Source organism: Acinonyx jubatus, chromosome C2, assembly GCF_027475565.1.
Source record: "Acinonyx jubatus isolate Ajub_Pintada_27869175 chromosome C2, VMU_Ajub_asm_v1.0, whole genome shotgun sequence".
Lineage (NCBI taxonomy): Eukaryota > Metazoa > Chordata > Mammalia > Carnivora > Felidae > Acinonyx > Acinonyx jubatus.
Genome location: NC_069384.1, coordinates 134,154,526 through 134,175,834, shown reverse-complemented (window position 1 = coordinate 134,175,834; position 21,309 = coordinate 134,154,526). Strand labels below are relative to the sequence as shown.

The 21,309-nt window shown below is 36.7% G+C and overlaps 1 protein-coding gene across 1 annotated transcript in view; it reads right to left on the bottom strand.

Annotated features, from left to right (window-relative positions):
- KCNH8 (potassium voltage-gated channel subfamily H member 8) overlaps positions 1-21,309 on the bottom strand; it is a 352,744-nt gene that overhangs the window by 146,976 nt on the left and 184,459 nt on the right. Inside the window, exon 4 of the mRNA XM_053221505.1 lies at positions 2,187-2,314. Within this exon, the coding sequence (XP_053077480.1) occupies positions 2,187-2,314 (128 nt within the window). The remainder of the gene's footprint in view (positions 1-2,186; positions 2,315-21,309) is intronic.

Sequence of the window (21,309 nt, the reverse complement as noted above, 5' to 3'; positions counted from 1 at the left end):
AGATTCACAGCAGGGTCCCATATCCTGCTTCTACTTTTGAGATCTCGAATAAGTTCTTTTGCATCATAAAAATGGAACTAATAAAAATCATACCTAGTATTGGCTTGTTGTACAAATCAAATAATATGATGTCAGTAACAGGAATTTGTAAATAGCAAAGTTATAAAAATACTGAGAATTTGTGTTTGTGTGTGAATTATAATCAGAATTCCCCCCAAATGGATTGTTCCGCTGATAAACTATCCAGATCATTTTTTCCTCTTCTTCCTTCTCTCTTCTTACTGTCTTTTAGCCATTCTATTCTGTCCTCCTTGAAAGAGATGGTGAACAGGGCCGGTCCTGATTCTACACATTAGAAGTAAGATACTACCTGTATTGCTGAAGTCGCTGTGTTGATTAGACATCCTTAATTACTAGGTATTATTTTAATGCTCCCCCTCATGTTTGTATTTCTTAGATGATTGGCAATTTAGCAAATTAGCGAAGCAGTGAGAATTATGATTTTTTAAATCCGATTTTTAAGTACTGTTCTGTACTTTGTTGGATCTAAAGGGAAAAACAGGATGTTCAGCAAACACATTTTGAAGCTTAGTTATACTTGCTGTGTTTAAATGATTCTCAACTAAAGGCTACATGACAGTATCTCTGGCTAGTATTTGTTTAGGAGCTTTGTTGGTTGATATGCATACAATCAAGCCCAGATGTGGCTACCTTTGTTTCTTCCTAGAACTTGTTTACTGTCACTAAGGCTGGCTTGGTAACTGAAGGCGAATGTAAATAGGAAACAGTGGAAGGATCCATAGATCAAGTGGTGTCCACCCTTTCAAGTCTATCCCCGGACTCTCTGGAAATCAATGACATCGGGGCACAGGGATCCCCAGAAAAATCTTTATACTAAGTCAGGCCAAAATAAACAGCGTGTGACTCTTAATGGTGATGCCTGGCAGATCATCACCAGCATGGGTGGTGGTCCTAGAGCACAGATGGACCAAAGCAGTTTGTTGTGGTGTCCAGAGAGAAATCACACTGAAGCAGGACTCGGTTTGCAGCACTTTCTTGTCAGATCTCCCACTCCCCTTAGCTCAGGCATCTTTCTTTGTTCACTACAGAGAAACGGATACTTTATATTATCAGATGCATGACTATTTTGCCAACACATGTGTATTAGGGAGTCTGGAGGTTTCTATGGAAAAAGTAAGATGCCAAAGAATTCCCTGTGTCCCTAACTCCCAGACCTTCTGGATCTTAGGTCGATTCCAAGACAGCTCTGCTTGTTTGATGTAATGTTTCTAATGCCATTGGTAAGTTAGACCCTAAGTATTTGTACCTGCTACCCAGAGTCCCATCACCCCTCCACCCAAAGATTTATGTTCTGAAGAATCCACAATGCAAATTAATGATATTACCATCATTTGCAAAATTACCTTTGAACATCCATAACTAAACAGACATAGTTCTGGGTTTCTCAGTGAAATCTCTCAGTGCTAAGAATCAGTTATGAAATCAGTGTGAAATCCTGGAACTCATGTAAAACTCTGCACAGGATCATCTTTTTAAGGCACAGTTCTTCGTTGCGGCTTTTGACAGATAAGCAGCACCAGGTTTCAGAAAGTAGCCCTTCTGTCATTTACTAAGAGTGCAACTTTCGACAAAACTGTATGATATAAAGCATAGAATTTCACATCCAATGTTCCACTGTGTGAAATTTCCAACTCTGTTTTGTAGAAGATGTAAATTTTTAAATGGAGTAATGACTTTGACTTGCTCATGGTCCTTCTGGATAAAAGCATTAAGTGAAATTAGATAAAGTGCAGAATAAATGGAACTAAAATTAAATCAGAGAAATTTTAACCAACAAACTATGAATGTGTAATAGGACTTGCTGCATCATCTTGTTCATAAAATGTAACCAGTATGTCCCCATTCGTAGCGTCCCTAGTACTGTATTGTACTGGCCACGGTAATATTCTAATCTCTATGCTGTGATAACACTGTGATTAAGCACTTTTATAACAGAAATGCTTCACGACTGCTGACCTTTCCTAGTTTATTCTTCATAGGAAAGCACAAGCCAAAGTGCAAAAAAATCTAGGAAAGCCAATAAATAATTGCAGCCTTTCTTTGGTGAATCAAATATCGTACCAGGGGAAACTCTAGCATTCAGAATGTACACACAAACCACTTACATTATTTATTTTCAGTTTGTTCTTTTCTCTTCTTTGCAGGTGCCCAGAGATGTGATAAAGGACCGCTCGACTCCGTCTCCGGGCTGAGTCAAAGTGGGTCCCTGCCCTTGATCTTCCTTTGGCTTTGTCTGGGGGAAAATAAAACTCATTAAACACCAACGAAAGCATCATTTCATCCCAAGAAAGTCAGGTTTTGACAGTTCCCTTTCAAGACACACAGTACATGTTTCTCAACACTTAAAATTATCTGCTGGCTCCTAATGACAGTTAATTTTGGTCCTTTACAATTTATATATTTTTGTCATCATATTAACTGCATTAATTTTTGAATTACAGCAAAACATACAAGAGCACTGAGAAAATTTCAAACAGTTCAGAAAAACATTAAGCCAAAAATAAAAAAAATTTTACTCCTATTTTCCTGCTGTTCTACATTCATATCCCTAATTCTGCTCCCAATGTTTTTTCTTGACATTTTTCCAGAAAAATATCTAATATATGTCCTATATCCACATTTATACTCATTTTACTTTGCATAAATGGAAGTTTACAATAAAAACGGTTTACAAATTCTTTTTTCAACATCAAAGTAACTTGCAAATCATTCTAGATGTGCACATTATAGTTCTCTCACATTCTTTTTAATAGCTAAGAGCATGCCGTATTAAGGATACAGCTAGATTTATTTATATTACTATTTCCCTATCATGCACACTTAGGTTTAGTCAGGATTTTTTTAAAAATCTGTGTAGATAATCTTGCAATTAAATTCCTAAACACATAGGGCCTTGCTCTGGTGTGCCAGGATATTTTGTAGATAAATTACTAGGTGTGGGTATGTACATTTTAAATATTGGTATACATATTCCAAATTTCATTCTAGCAATTTAGGCTCCCAGCAACAGTGAATGGACGTGCCTGCTTCACCAGACACACATCAAAATTATGAAATCTATCAGTTGGTATCAAAATGCCAAGTGGAATTACAATGCTAACTACCAAAGGGACCAGATTAGAGATTTATGACAGTTAATAAGCCAAGTTCCTTCTCAGTGAAGAAATCTAATCAATAGCTGTGATTTTCTAAATAGAGCAACATCAATTTTACAGTCGTAAAAAGGGGGCCCTCAAAGGGAAATATAAACAAAACAAAACAAAACAAAAAGCCTATCTGTCTTGATCTTGGCTCTGAAAGGAAGAAAAGTTTTCCTTGAAAAGTTTTAGTCACAGTTTAATCCTTGTGCAGGATTGGGGTTGAAAATCATTCTACTTATGAGATCTAAAATCTCCCAAGCAAAGAAATGAATTTAAAATGTCCCTGGGTTATTGGCTCCTGAATCACACACACACACACACACACACACACACAAATAGAATAGGGAGCAACTTATTTTTTAAAAAAATATATATATATGCGGGGACTCCTGGATAGCTCAGTAGGTTGAGTGTCCAACTCTTGGTTTCGTCTCAGTTTATGATCTCACAGTCCGTGAGATCGAGCCCCATATTGGGCTCTGTACCGCCTGCTTAGGATTCTCTCTTTCCCTTTTTACTCTGCCTGCCCCCTGCTCATGCTCTCTCACTCTCTCTCTCAAAATAAATGGATAAGTATTAAAAAATATATACAAAGAATTCATGATAGCAATATTTGTAATGTTCACATATACACAAATACATAAATAGATGCATATATATGTAATATAGACATGTGTTTGTGCATATAACTAAAATATGCCAAATGTCCATAAACAAAATAATGTATGAACAAACTGTGGCAGAGGTATGACACAGGATATACAAATTCTATTAATGGACATATGTGGGAATAAATGTGAAATGACTGAAATAGTGCCTACCTGTTACCATAGAAATGTCTCAAAAACATAATAATGAGTTCAAAAGGAAGAAATACAAAATAGACAACATGGCAATATTTTCATAATATTCATATACATGCAAAACTAAATAACATATATTTAGGGGAATGTATGTGCTGTACTAAACTACACATAATCAACACACATACATGTGCGTTGGAGTTGCATCCAGGAACCAAATTTACATATATCTTATATATTTAATATATATCAATATATAACATAATATATAACATTATGTATATTTAATATATCTATTAAATATATTTATGCATATTTAATAGAGCTATTAAATATATTTATGCATATTTATCATATAATAGATCATATATTAAATATCTAATATATTATATATTATTATGGGTATATAATATATAGATTATATATTAATATATTATTAATTAATTATATAGTGTTTAATACATACATTAAATACATTAAATATTATATATAATATATTCTATATTAAACATTATATGTAATATATTAAATATTATATGTAATATACTCTATATTTAATATATATTAATATATGCATTAAATATAAACAATATATATTATATAATATAAATAAACATATATTTATATATATAGTATTTTTTAATAAAAAATATTTCACAACAACAAAAGAACAAGACTAAAGTGGTAAAGCTGTGTTACCTGACCCAATGCTCTGGAGAGGTGGTTGGCTCGGGAGGGTGGGGACATCAATTGCTTAAGAAACGTGACTTAGGGTTAAAATCTGAAAGAGGACTAGTTGTTAATAAGACAAGATGAGGGGTAGCAGAGGGAGGAACATTTCCGACAGAGAAAATAAAAGGTGTGAGGGCCTTGGGCACAAAAGAGCTCAGCATCTCTGAAAAACTGAAAGAAGTCCAGGAGAGTCAGGATACAGAGGACAGGAGGAAAAGAAGTAAAAGGGGAGGCAGGCAGAACAGACGGATCGCCCATCACCCAGGGCCTCTGAGGCCACAGTAGAATTTTGGTTTTTACTCCAAAGGCAATGGTAAAAGTATCAATCAGGGAATAGCTTAGGCTTGAATAAGAAAATGACTCTCTTTCTGTGTGTGTGTGTGTTTCTGTCTCACTGTCTTTTCCTTTCCTGGAACACAGTGCAGGATGGCAATGAAAAGTGGTGGAACAGCTCTACCATCCTTTATAAGTGGCCTCCATGTCTGAGTCCAAGGAGCCCCCCTGGGGGAGGAGGAAAAGGAGGTAAAGTAGAGGGCATAAAGCATCCTGTCAGGAGCCAGAGGTCACTCACATCACTTTTACTCATACAACATTAGCCACATGTGGCTACAAAGAGGCTAGAAAATATAGCCACTAGCTGAGCAGCCTTGTCCCCTGTTGAATCTCCACTGTAAGTTGGAGAGGGTTCTATTACTAATGGATGAGTTCTGGGGGATAATTAACAGTTCAGGCACATGAACCCATAGCAAAGTTTTAAGCATTCAAATGACATCAGAAAATTTGAGTTTTCAAAACAGCACATTAACTTGCAGTGTGGAAACTGATAGAAAGCATCCACAGAGGTCATTAGGAATCACTCAGGTAGCCATTTTGGTAGGTCAACTGAAACAGGTGGTAGCAGTAGAGGTAGGACAAAGCTGACACTTGAAATATTTAGAAAAGTTGCATGGCTTTGTCACTTGATGGATTATGAAATTACTTTGTAATAGAGTTCAACGTGGCAGAAGAAAATCTAGGCCCTCCAAAATGTAGTAGGCCAACCGTGAGGCTAAAAAGAGTTTGAAAAAGAGAAATACAAAAAGGAGGGAAAGGATAATTGTGGTGTCAGAGAATCTGAGGGAAAAGAATGTTCCAAGGAAGAGAGAGGGGCCAGAGGGTCTTCACATCTCACTTTGAGTGATTGTCCTTAGGTGGAAGAGACATCCCATTCCTCTCTTTTATCAGGAGGCAAGGAGGACATTGATTGTGTATACATGGAGGGGGACATTAGGTTTGAAGACAGGAAGATGAAGTAGCTCCTGTCTGAGAGGTCCTTCCTTCCTTCCTTCCTTCCTTCCTTCCTTCCTTCCTATCTCATTGACTTTGGAGGTGAAGTCAAATGTTAACAATGATGGGTAATTAGTAGGAGCTAGTAGTTTGAAGACAAGAAGGAATGAGTGAAATGTTTGTTGTAGAGGATGGACTGTCAAGACCAGCAGGGAAAGTGATAGATTTCTTGGGGAATTTGACTGCCCCATTTGAGGCTGCTAAAAATAAATTTGGAGGGATTCCCGTCCTCCCTAATGTAGGTATTATACCAGCAGTTCGTAGCCACTTGTGTTCAGGCCAAAGAAAAGGTATTGTTGGTTCTCATGTTGAGTTTGCAGCTTTGTCAGATGGATATAGAGAAAATTTGGAGGTACAAGAGAGTTTAAGGGTACATGCACAAGGGACTTTAAAATGATGAACCATGAAAGCCAAGGTAGAAGGAAAATGAAAACGGTCGTGAACCAACAAAAGGAAGAAGATGAAGATTTCACTGACCTGGAAGTGATCATCAGTTCAAAAAAGTCAATGAGTAATATGTGAGGGGACGAGGTGCTATGTCCGTAAGCAGCACGATTAAAGAAGCAATTTCAGTTTTTGAGCAATACCGAGTGAGGATCATTTCCAGGAAGAAAATTAAAAGTTATGCTTATACTCCAGTGAGTTAGGAATTCTCAACAAAACACTGTGTATTCATAATATTGCCTTAGCTCCTCTCATGTTCTAGGCATCAGGCTAGGAATGCTGTCTTGGTTCTCATAAAGCATCAGTTTTTGCATTTACTGCAAAGCAAATGAAAGGTCACTGAAATCTTGTAACTTGCCCAATTTCAAAATGGGCAGAGGGTGGACGGATATTTGAATCCTTAATGATCTTACTTGAAATCTTGTGTGCTTTCCACCTCACCATGGATCATGGTTAACTAAGCAGTAGCCTCTGATTACATGTTTGCACTTATCCGTGTTATCCTGTTGAGTCAAAATAGATCTATCTCCTACATAACCCTTATTTTCTCTGCTTTATTCCTACCATTTCACTCTTTTCCTTGCATCAAAAGCGACATACACTGGAAAACACACATCCCCCGTTCTCAGTTTTGAGCTCCATTTCTTTCCCACTTCCCTTCACATCCCCTCTTTTACACTGTAAAATACTTTTACAATATATTTGTTTATATTAGAGCCTTAATGTGTTCTCCTGTTCTGACTACTCAGAGCCTGGAGCCTGCTTCAGATTCTGTGTCTCCCTCTCTCTCTCTGCCCCTCCCCCACTCATGCTCTGTCTCGCACTTTCTCAAAATTAAATAAACATTAAAAAAAAAAAAGAAATTTGTAAATGAACTTACAGACTTTTGGAAATGAATGAATGTTGTTTTAAAAAATAAACAATACTACCAAGAATATTTAATGTCTAAACCTAATGGATGTCACTGAAGATGGATCCGAGGAAAATTAACACTTAAAGTGCGTGTGTTCTAAAAGTTATCATATATAAATTTCCAGTACATAAAACAAAATAGATATTTAAAATGTAAAACATGTAGAGGTTTTCTTCAAGCCACAAAATATAATTATTTACAAAGAGAAAGCCGAATAAAGTAAACTAGAATAATATAGAAATGAAAGTAGAAATACATGAAATAGAAAACAAAAGTTAAAGGGCTCTTGGGTGGCTCAGTCAGTTAAGTGTCCGACTCTTGGTTTCAGCTCAGGTCATGATCTCATGATTTGTGAGTTCGAGCCCCGCATCAAGCTCTGATTTCCCTCTCCCTCTCTCTCTGCCCCTCCCTTGCTTGATCTCTCTGAAAAATAAATAAATAAACATTAAAAAATTAAAAAAAAAACAAAGTCAAAAATATATGATCAATAAAACCAAAGGAAGATAAAAGAATTAAGCTCCTGGCAACTGTATGCAGAGAAAAAAAAAAAACAGAGACAATACAAATAATATTAACAATTTTTAACAGTGCAAGGATTTAGAAGAGTTTAAAAATTGTAACATTACTTTGTGCAAAATGTTATCAGCATAGTCTTCTAGATTAAACAAATACTTTGAAGGAAAGGTAGCAAAATCACCACAACGGGCTCCCAAAATAATAATCACCTTGGATAGACCAGTAACTTTGGAAAGAAGTTGACAAAGAGACCCTCTAACCCAGACTGCTTGTCACTCTCCACTAATGCTTAATTCAGACAGTTTTAAAGGTCAGCATTATTAAACTTTAAAGGAAAAAATAATTCTTTTAAAGCTCTGGAAAGCAAAAAAGCCTGCAAACTTCTGAATTTAATCTACAAGTCTGGAAAACTCTGACCCCAATACTAGATGGGCATAATACAAAAACATACGTATAAATAAGTATAAGTTTGAATATAAATCCAAAGATCCTAAATAGAACATTAGTAAACTGAATACAGAAGTGTATTAAAAGAAAATGAACCATGCTTATGTGGCATTTATACAACCATGGGTCCAACTTGGGGATCTTTATTCAGCAGATTTATAAAAAAGAAAAGGCATAGTATCATCTCAATAAATAAACATTTCTAAAAACATAACAAATATTCTCATTATTTTAAGAAAAACTTTATAATAAGCATGCAGCAGGAGGAATCTTCTTTAACTTGATAGAGAATCTGTCAGTAACCAAGGGAAACCTCATATTTAATGGAATGACAGAAGTTTCACTTGGAAAATACAGAAAAAAATTAAAAATATGCTTGTTTGTTTTCATTATCAAGGGTTTCCTGCATTTTCTTCCAAATTTTTATTGTGTTTATTTTTTACAAACTCAATTGCAATTATATAGTACATGCACTTTTTTCCTTGAATATTAAAAACTAGTATATGTACATTTTATAAAATTTAGAAATGCAAAACAGCATGAAGCAGGAAATGTATGTCTTTCATAACACCTTCTTCCAGAAATAATTTAAATTTTGGCAATTTTATTCTTTGATTTTGTTCTAGGCTTTTTTTTATTTTAATATTACTGAACTCATATTACATAAACCAATCTCAAACATAATTAACACAAGAATAATCATAGATCCTAGAAATGAAGAGGGCTGAGGGGAAAATATCTTGTCAGTGGACACAGGCTGGATTTTTAGCTTTCTTGACCCAATTAAGAAAAAAAAAAGTGTTTAACTCAGTTCATTAAATATGAATGTTACAATCTGATGGTGACTGGAGGCGCATGGGTTAATTAGGTAATGGGGATTAAGGAATGCACTTGTGATGAGCACAGGGTGATTTATCATTACACATTACACATAATGGAAGTGTTACATTACGATATTGTACACCTGAAACCAATATAACACTGAATGTTAACTAGGTGGAATTAAAATTAAAAACTTAATGTAAAATATGTAAAAATATGAATTTTAAATATACCTATAATCATTTTTATTTTTATTTTTATTTTTTAAATGTTTATTTATTTATTTGGAGAGAGACAGTGTGAGTGGCAGCGGGCAGAGAGTGAGAATCCCAAGCAGACTCTGTGCTGTCAGCACAGGGCCCGACGCGGGGCTCAAACTCAGGAACCGTGACCTCACGACCTGAGCCGAAATCAAGAGTCAGACACATAACCTGAGCCACGCAGGCGCCCCTAAAATCATTTTTAAAAGATTTGCAATGCAAATGGTTACTGGCCACTAATTCAGCCTTGCTTCTGTGATGGGAAGTGAGAAAGTCAGAGATGCTGCTGACAGAGTCGTCCTGAATGCAGCGAGCACTGCCCTGCCCAGAGGCCCCCTCAAAACGAAAAGACGGACCTGCGGCTGCTGGGAGTGCCTTCCCAGAGGCCTCACCTCAGTCCTCAGACCACTCGGGAGATGCTCCCAGCCGTAGAAAGTGACCTTGACCAAACTGACCCTCTTTCCCAGAGGAGCTTGCATCCAATGACCGGTCAATATGGGACTGAAATGGGAGGCCCCCCTTGCCCACCTCAAAGGCCACTGTTTTCAGCCGGTGGTGAACTTGGGAGTCTACACAATACCTTGTTGCAGCTGCCCTGCTGGCCAACTCCCCCCCTCTGCTCTGCCCTCCCTTCTCTTCCTTTACTCAAGCACTGTTCCTAAGAGGACTCCCTGGTAAAAATCCTGCACTGTCCTTCTCAGGGCTGCTGCCTAGAGATCCCGACCTACATCAGCAGTGTTACCACTTGACCACTGGTCGCGGAGGCAGGATAAACACAACTAGTTGGTGTGTAAGTAGTGATCGGACACGGTGAGAGTCACTGTCTGAACTGTGGAGTAAGGACGTGACCCAGGACAAATATTTACTGATACACAGAAATGACTAGAAGTGAAAGAAGAAAAATGCAGCGAATTGCTATTCGGCCTGGTTTACTCCAGGAACTGAAGAATCCTCGACTAACATATAACTAGTCCCAACCGATTATGGAAAACACAAACTTGTAACTTCCATATTTTTTACTTTATAATTTTGAATCCTTTCTATTGGCTGGGATACATCTTCAAGTCATTTCTTTCAAGAGACACCATATATTTTATTATGGTTTTCCAGATGATGAACTGTACAATCCTCTACTGTGAATTTTCTTACTCTGAGAGTCACAAAAGCCTGCTGATCTCTGGGTCTATCGAAGCCATGGGACACCAGGACAGGGTGGTAAGAGCAGAGCAAACCAAGTGTAGACGATAAGAGGAAGTGTTGTCTATAGACAATCTGAAACTAACAATAAACCCAACTACGTTTGATCAGCTTTTGATCACCATGTGCAGGCATTTCTAAGTAATTTCGGGGACACAAACACTGTCTTCCTCACAAAAATCTTTTGTTGGTCTTGGTTCAAAACAGCTGCTGTGGTTATTGTTGAATTTTAACACTATATATATGCTTCAAAATTAGCACATTTATAGTAGAAATTATGGGCTGAGAGAAAATATTTTGAAATCACTGACAAAAGACTGATACATATCTAGAATATGTAAAGAACTCTCAAAACTCAACATCATGAAAGCTGAAGAATCTAATCAGAACATGAACAAAACACATAAAAATACATTTCACTCGGGGTACCTGGGTGGCTCAGTCAGTTAAGCCTCCAACTATGGCTCAGGTCATGATCTTGCAGTTTGTGAGTTCAAGCCCCACATCAGGCTCTGTGCTGACAGCTCAGAGCCTGGAGCCTTCTTCAGATTCTGTGTCTCCCTCTCTCTCTCTGCCCTTCCCCTGTTCTCTCTCTCTCAAAAATAAACTAACATGAAAAACATTAAAAAAAAAAAGGACATTTCACTAGAGGATGTAAGAATGTCAAATAATCATATGAAAAAGTATGAACATCACTAGCCATTAAGTAAAAACAAACTGAGCCTAAAGTGAGATATCATTCTACTAGAAAAGCTGAAATGAAAAATCGTGACAACACCAATTGCTGGTGAGGACGTGGAGAAATTACATGTTTCACACATTGTTGATGGAAATGTAATATGATACAGTCACTCTGAAAAATAGTTTGGCAGTTTCTTGAAAAACAAAAATAACAACTAAATCTATACTTAACCACACAAGCCAGCAATTGCATTCCTGGGCAATTATCCCAGAGAAATGAAAACTATGTCCACACAAAGGCCTGTGCAAAATTGCTCACAGAGGCTTTATTTAAGAACAGTCAAGAAGTGAATTTTTAAATAAATTGTGGTATATCCACCATCAGTGAATTTTTAAATAAATTGTGGTATATCCGTAACATGGAATACCACTCAGGTATAAAAAGGACGAAACTATTGATATATGCAGCAACTTGCATGGGTCTCCAGGGCATTATATTCAGTGAATAAAACTAAGCTTGAAAGGTTACAAATATATGTTTCTATGATCCTAAATGTGACAGATGAAGGACAGCTTAGCAGGAGTCAGGGGTTAGGAATGATGGAGGGTAGGGGGTGAGTATGACTATATAAGGGTAACAAAGGAGAGATATTTGTAGTCATAAAGTAGTTATCCATCTTGAGTATGGTGGTGGTCACACAAATCTACCCAAGTGATAAAATGGCATAAATTAATACGCACATATTGTACCAATGCCAATTCCTTGGATTTGATATTATAGTATACTTATATAAGATATAGCTATTGTGAACAGTTGGGACCTCTTTTTCTTTTTCTACTATCTTTGCAAATTCCTGTGAATCTATAACTATTTCAAAATAAGAGTCAAAACATTATTTTTCAGAGTGTGTCTAGGTATTGGTCTGATTTTACTGATTCTGAGTGCAGCATATTGAGGCCTTTTAATTGCTTTCAATACTTGAGAATCTAAGCTGCATGAAAGCCTGGAGCTGGTGTTTTACGCTCAGTGATGCTGGACCATCCTAAGAGTTTGTCACTTTGGAAAATGAGTCCTTTGTCAAAACATATTATTTCCATCTATTATAAAACTGTTACAAGGAACCCATTTTGTTAGATGACACTTTACTGTCATATGCCAGAAAATTTATCACTAACAGCATGCAAATTTACACATCTATAAGGCAAATGTGTGTATTTTTACATGTGTCACCCTTGCACATCCTGTGTCTTACTGTTGTATTACCAATATTTAAATTGGCATCTGGCACATAATAGGTATTTAATTTTTTTAATGAACAAAATAAAAATACTTCCCCATTATATAATAGTATGGCATTATATACTTGAATATCTAGTGACTACTAGGAATTTGGCTAGATGCTATGCTTATTAAATAATCATTGTCACCATCAGTGTTTTCATCTCTTATCTTTTTTAGTCTATTTTCCACAGAAATCCTCAAAAGACTGCTGTGCATAAAACATGATTCTGTACTCTACAAAATCACGTATCCCACTTCTGATGTAATTATTTTCAGTTTATTTTATTTACATATTGAAATAAACATTTTATTAGGTACCTCATATATTACACAAGAGAACAGACAAATCAAAAGTGTGCAGCTGGGTTTATTACTTAAACAAGTATGAATACATGTATGGTCTTGTGTAACTCCACCCAATCCACTCCTCCAGTTTCTTTTGAGGAAAATTCAAGGCATCATGTCCGTCTGTCCACCTCTCCGTCTATACACACTCTATCTCTCTACATACATGTATACATAGATATATAATAAAAAGTTTTAAAAACAAATCACAATATATATCACATAAATATATAACCACATTCTTTAATATCATCAAATATCTAGTCATTGAGGAACTGGGGCTTTTAATTGGGATCCTTAGATTTCCAGAGTTAAGAGGAAGTGTCACAGGATGGAAATGTGTTTGTATGGGACAGAAGAAGAACAGAAAATGCACTAGGTCAGGAAGCCCCATTTCTTTGTGTCTATTTTATAAAACTGAACCTTGGAATATTTTATTCAATGAGAGAACTCTATCATTTAAAGAAAATGAAAATTACTAAATAGGTAATCTTAGGTCAAAACAAAAAACTACTATTCTTTCTGCTTTTCTCAAACTAGAAATAAAGGTACACGTAGTAGAGAAGTATACTGGATAATGCAGTCGGTGCTTGGGCTTTCCACAGTTGCTCGTCTGGAAGATGTATTATCAGGTTGTTTGCAAATCTTGCTACTCATTACTTAGCACATGGATTCAGGGAAGTCAGTTACTAACTGTTGTTAGAGTTACTTAATCAGATTCTTTATTCATTTAGTTGATAATATTCACTTCAATTGTTCTGTGTGAGGCATTTAAGTCACTGATTGTGGGAAGTTTAGGAAGAGCCTTTATACAAGAATTGGCTAAAAAGACAAAGGAGAATTGTTCCAGAATTCAATGGCAGAACTTGATTTCCTTTGAAAAGACTTCTGATTGAGTTAGAAGACATCAGAATAATGCCAGAGGATTATTACAAGAACAAGTAGCTTTCCCTTGAGAGTGAAAGCAGAAATAACTAATTTTTTTTAAAGTCTGAGAAGTCCAAGCAGTGAAACAGCAGGATATAAAGTGAGGGATTAATACAAACTAATATTAAGAATTCCAAAAAACAACTTATTTTAAGTAACCTCTATACCCAACGTGGGGCTTGAATTCATGACCCCAAGAACAAGAGTCACAACTGAGCCAGGCAGGCACCCCAAGAATTCAGAAAATTTTGAAGTACTAACAATCACGATAGATACTAAATGTGAAGATCAGGTTTAGTTTAAATAGCCATAAAAAGCAATCAAATTCATTTATGTAACTTACATCAAATTACAAAATGACTTGAGAATTACTTACTTTGATATTTGTTAGAGCAAATTTATATGTATCTATTTAAAAAAATTTTTTAAGGCTTATTTAGTTTTGAAAGAGAAAGAGTCAGAGTGCTAGCGAGGGAGGGGCAGAGAGAGGGAGACACAGAATCTGAAGCAGACTCCAGGCTCTGAGCTGTCAGCACAAAGTCCGATGTGGGGGTCAAACCCACAAACCACGAGATCTGACCTGAGCCAAAGTTAGACACTTAACTGACTGAGCCACCCTGGCACCCTTATATTTATCCATTTTTAAATATTAATATTTTCCAGGTAAATAACTGCTGTATGGGGTTTATTATAATCTCCTTTCTACTTTTTTGTTTGGATTTAAATTTTTCTTTTTCCTTTTAAAAAAATTTTTTTTAATGTTTATTATTTTTGACAGAGAGACAGACAGACAGACAGAACATCAGCAGGAGAGGGACAGAGAGAGACGGAGACACAGAATCCAAAGCAGGCTCCAGGCTCTGAGCTGCCAGCAAAGAACCCAACACGGGGCTTGAACTCATGAGCCATGAGATCATGACTTGAGCCAAAGTCAGTCGCTTAACGGATTGAGCAACCCAGGCGCCCCCCCAAAATTTTCATAATAAAACATTTTTTAAAGACATCCAAGTTTGTGATTATAGATCTATGGAGGTACCAAACCATTAACCATTTTAAATCTTAGAAAGGGACCAATCCCTCCATTTGAAAATTAAGATATGTAAATTTTAAAATCAGAAAAAATATCCACCAAAAAGTTGACAGAGGAAGAACGGCAAATGGAAGAGTAAATATTTCTATTTTTAAAAAATTCATGCTTCTTAATAACACTGGTGGAAACAAATATTCTGAAAATATCAGAGAAATTGAAAATGCCTTGATGAGTGATTCTTTGAATTCATGACTGTCTTTCAGTGATAAATTCAAATAACTGGACCAAAGCTAGAGTAATTATCCTTTAATGAGCACTAATAATTTCACTAAAAGAGTTCCACGTACACAAATCAGAAATAACAAACATACCGATCTGCCATAGGACCATGCATTTCTACTTTTTACTCCATTTCTTCCAGTTAAGTTGAGTGTTGCCAGGTTAGTAGAAAACAGACAGAGAAAGCTTCTGGCTCAGTTTATTGGGGGTCATGCTAAAGAATTTAATTTTAACTCTTAAATGAAATATCGGAGTAATCTAGAAGGGAAAGATGTGACTTGACTTTTGCTTTTGGATTCAAAGTGAAGTATGCACTGAAGGAATATTTTAGAGGCAGGAAGAGCAAACAAATGGTGTCTAGCCATAAAAACTAAAGGATTGGTAGGAACATTCTCTAATTATTTACTCTTCTAGGACATAATTCAAACAATATTTATCAAGGAAATAAGGAAATTAGCAGTACCACACTAAAGAAAGAAAGTCCTTGCATATTCTAAATATAATAAGTATTATATATAATATGGTATAAGAATTCTCCCATTCATGATTTATTTATTTTTAACCCTTAGTTACATGTTGGTTAGAAGTTTCTTTTATGGAAATTCTGATCACACAAAATAATGCATGAATCAAGCAAGATAATGTGTTTTCTTCAATTTTTTCCTCACCAAAATTGTAATTACTCAGTTGTCCTAATCACTGCAATTACGCACACACACACACACACACACACACCACGCACATACATATACATATACATATACATATACATATACATATACATACATACACACACACACACACACACACACACAGAAGATTTATCAAGACATTGACTCATGCAGTTTCTGGAATCTTTCATAGATGAGGTAGCCCTAGAAACAACTTTTTAGTGCTTCTTTGGGTGTTCTGTAAAATAATTCAAGTCAAGATATTGTTATTGAAAAGTTGCCGATGGATGAATTCTAGTTACAGTGTGTGGAATTTGGAGTGGGTAGTCGGGGGGCTGTGTGGTTTAAAAGACCCCCCAAATCATTGTGGAACATAAAACTGATGGGAAAGGATTCAGGATTAAACATAAAATAGATTAAACACAAAATAGATTAAAACACAAAGTTGTAAATATTAGGCACCAGCAACATTAGATAATGCTTCTAGAAAAGAAAGGATCCCGTGTGGATCTAGGAGCAGACAAAGGTGGATTACCAGGCAAGAGGCAAATGCAAGCCAAGGCTTACGGGTAGCAATAACATGGCAAATTCAGGAAAGAATAGAGCAATCAGCATAGGAGAATAGTAATTTTCAAAATTCTCTCTAAATCTTGAAGCATTTTTTGGAAACATCAGAAGGCTTAGAACAAATGTGTTTGATTATTACAAGCAGTGTTTAGAAATTTTCGAAAACTTTTCCAGAAAAAGATAACAGATAGAAAAACTGGGAGAGAGAGGTAAAAACAGAAAGAATTAACATTAACTGAACATCTATTGAGTTTCAGTTAATAATTCCACAATATAAACTATATTAATATAAATTTCATGTTAACCCTAGAAGGTAGGTTTGATCTCCTCTATTTAGTTAGCAGATGAAAAGACTGAGGTGAGAGAGCTCATGTACCTCGCTCAGCATTGTAAATGGGAATAAGTTGACCTAGCATCCATTTGGAGGTCTATATGTCGCTAAAACCCCCGTACCTTCCACTAAACCTACTGTATTAAAGAGAATGATGACAAACACCACTCCTTATAAACTGAGAAGCGATCAGTTCCCCTGATCCTGATGGAGGAAATATGGAAAGGAGAAGGAGACAGTAGACACTGGGGTGAAATGGAATGGTTTCCCAGAGAGTGGTACATTGTCTATAAATATAGCCACCTAATGGATCCTCACATTCTTATTCATACATGACTCTCTTCCTGTCAAAACACAGAGTCTGTTTCCTCTCCTCTTGAATTTGGGCTGGTCCTGTGACCAACAGAATATGGCGGAAGACATGGTGTATGACTTCTGGAATGACATAGCTTCCATATTTGCTGAGCCAGCCTTTATGCAATGTAGCAAGAGCTCAACTACTCAATAATGAGATAGAAAGATAGAGAGAAGGATAGGGAGAGAGGGATAAAGGGAAAAGGATAGAAGAAGAGGGAGAAGGAAAGAAAGTGAGAGAAACCTACACAACCCTGCCACTCTCTCCTCTTCAGTTAAGGCACCAGGTATGTTAACTTCTTAGGACCTGTCAGCCTCACCCGAGTTTCAAGACGATAGCAGCTACATGAGTGACTTCAGCAAATATCATTTGGAACAGAAGAACCACACAGTCTATCCAAAGAATCATGGCTAACAATAAACTGTTGTTATTTTCATGTGTATGTGTATTTTTAGTGTAACTGATACTCTTAGTTTGGGGATCCTGGAGTGGAGAAAACAAATCATCAGGAAAAGATAGAGCAATAGGGTAATATCACCTTAGTCAATCTTTATTCAGATCCGTGAGCCTATATATGACATTTAAAAATACCACTATTAAAATATAAATACTCCTTGGAAAAGATACTTAGCTGCTCAGCAAGGATTCAATGACAGCCAATAGAGCATAACATATGGCACAGGATAGAGGGAAAGATTCTATTTAAGCCTGACCTAGAAAAGGGAATAAGAAAGGTACAAGACACTTCGTGATTTTGCAAAGGCTTGGCCCTGTCCCTGTCTAGTTAATACCACTACCATCATTTTCACAATGACCATCCATCATGATCATTTATTGTGATTATGACTGACTTACAAATACCTGCTTCATGCAAGTATCATCCTAGATCAAGTTTAATTTTATGTTTCTCTAATTCTCAGAGTGACACTTAGGTAGACATTGGCCCATTTTAAAGATAGTGGCACTAAACTGCAATAGGTTTAGATAACTTGCGCAAATCCCTGTAACTTACAAAAGGCAGCATGACAATTACTACTTAGTTCTGCCCAATTCCAAAGCCTTTGCCATCTGCCTTTATCAGTTTCTCATAATTTGCAGACACTTTTTTCTTGAGGTCCGCCAACCCCCCCAAATTAAAAAAAATTTTTTTTAATGTTTATTTATTTTTTGAGAAAGAGAGAGAGGCAGAGACAGAGCATGAGCAGGGTAGGGGCAGAGAGAGAGAGGGGGAGACAGAGAATCCGAAGCAGGCTCCAGGCTCTGAGCTGACAGCACAGAGCCCGATGCAGGGCTTGAACTCACAAACCATGAGATCATGACCTGAGCTGAAGTTGGATGCTTAACTGACTGAGCCACCCAGGTGCCCCCGCCAATTGTTTTAAACAAGTGTTGGTAATTGATTTTGAAAAATAATCAAGTTCTATAGGAAACTGGGCCATATTTAGAGTTGTAGAATACATTAAAAATTACTGAAGATGAGAAACAAGCTTATAGGAATTCTGATGTAGAAATCAATTAAAAGTAAAAAAAATAATGATTGAAAAAGTTTTGCCTTTATAATTTGTAGCAGTAACATTATCACAATGACAGTGGGTGGTGAAGTGATCCAATATTTTTCTCACTGGTATTCCCCAGTGTCCTACATTAAAATTCCTTAGCGCTTTTTTTGTTCCAGTCCTTCTCAGGTTTACAGAAGGCAAAGCAACATCTTGACCATCTTTTGAATCACTGAAGGAATAAAATAGAATATCTGTGAAGAATTCAGGCCAGCAAGAACTGGCCAGGAGTGAAAGCGTAGGAATAAAGGAGGAAGAAGGAAGAACAGAAGATGTTGGAAAAAATATGCCAACTCCTCGTCTACAAGATCAACAAATAGATTTACCCTACTCATTCTATTTTAAAACATCTATTTATTTTGTGCCAGCCACTCAGCTGGGGAGACAAAGATAAATAATTCACATTTCTTGACCTTAAGGAAAAGTAAGCAATCTGATTTAGCCAGACAAAAGGTGTGCTGGGAGGTGTGAAGGCAATCCAGCTAATTCACAGAGGTCCCAAGGTAAGGCCCAATTCACTTTCTGTTCTGAGATGCAAACTCAGTCATTGCTACTACGCATGCGATCTCCAGTTGAAGAATAGGGTCACTACTATAATCTTCTTGTTACAACCATAGCATAAAATTGATAACATGATATGCAAGAGCTGGAGGAAGACAGAGAGAGCCCTTTATGGAAGATTCCTCTATTTCCTTTTTTTTAACGTTTATTTATTTTTGACAGAGACAGAGACAGAATGCGAGTGGGTTAGGGGCAGAGAGAGAGGGAGACACAGAATCTGAAGCAGGCTCCAGGCTCTGAGCTGTCAGCACAGAGCCCGACGCGGGGCTCGAACTCACAAGCTGTGAGATCACGACCTGAGCTGAAGTTCGGACGCTCAACCGACTGAGCCACCCAGGCGCCCCAGAAGATTCCTCTATTTCTAAGTGAACGTCTTCCTTAGAAAATCTATGATGTGCCACTCAAAAATACTGAGTAACAAATTAATTTACATCAACACAAAAATACAACTATTAAAAAAACTTACAGTATTAATATGATCTCTCAGCTTTGCCTTCATGATGGCTTGATTATAGAATGATGGCTTGATTGCTTATACCAATGCTTCTCAACTGGGTGAGATTTTGACAATGTCTGGAGACAGTTTGGGTTGTCAAAACTGGCGGAGGGTCGTTACTGGTATCTAGTAGGTAGGAACCAGGGCTACTGTTAAAATCCCGTAGTACACAGGACAGCCCTCCACAGCAAACAATTATTTGACCCCAAAATGTCAATAGTGCCAGGGTTGAAAAACCTACCTACCCATATGCCCATTTTACATGAACTTTAAAACCTTTTCATATAATTCAGTCACAAAATGATGCAACCATCCATACACAAAAGATGAACTAAAAAAATGTTTAGGCTTATTTATTTTTTCAAAATAGGGAAATAAAGAAGTCAAATGACTTGGAGTCAATAAATGACTTAATTCTTTCTAAATCTTTGGGCATTGCTTTAATAGTCAGTGTGACATTAAATATTCAATTCAGAGACAGTCAATTCTCAATTGGTCCATATTTCTTCAGTCATGCCCATCAATTCACCAAATAATGATCTAAGCGTCAGGTAACTTCAGAGATTTTCTTTTGAAACAATTCTCACAAACACACTGGCCAACTAGAAGATATTCTTCTGATTTTTCCTTAAAAGAAAAATGACAGTGTCTCACTTGAGTCCAGATTTTGAATTTGTAATAATCTCAGTACAATCTAAGATAAATGGCCCTGGGTCTCTAGTCTTGATTCTACGATTCACTAATTAAATTAAGATCATAAAGTTAGTTCATATACATCAGGGAACATACTTCCAGTGCACAAAGAACTATTATTGAGGCATGCTAAAGCATTCCAGATGGGTCAAAATAGTAGCAAACTACCAATCGGCTATTAACACATATTCTTTTTTAGTCATCAAATAGATCCCCAAATGATCTCTGTGTGTTAACATTTGATAGTTCTGCCTCTTATTAACATGTGTCAGATGCCAGAAAACGCCTAGGTGCCTGTAAGCTTTATGAGACAAGAACTGGCAACAATAGAAGCTTAATAAAAGAAACTCTTGGAGAAGAAAGAAGCTGACCAGGGTTCGTAGAGCTATCACAGATTCCCATTTCTCATTATTTTGGTTATTCTAACCACATCATTATAGTTGGGTGTGTCCAACAATTTCCTAGGCTTTTAACGTTGTCAGTTTGACTCTAGGGTCTCCTCAAACTCCTTAAATAGACCTGCCTCTCCCTCTTATCATTTGAGTTAGAAACCGAATCCTCATTTTCTTTACCATTTCTTTTCTTTTAAGTTTTTAAAATGTTTATTTATTTTTGAGAGAGACAGAGACAGAGACAGAGTGTGAGTAGGGGAGGGGCAGAGAGAGAGAGTGAGGCACAGAATCCGAAGCAGGCTCCAGGCTCTGAGCTGTCAGCACAGAGCTCAACACGGGGCTGGAACTCACAAACTGCGAGATCATGACCTGGGCCAAAGTCCGACACTTCTTGACCAGCCAGGTGCCCCTTCTTTACCATTTCTGGTACGAACACCTCATTACCTAGTTTTAACAATGTAC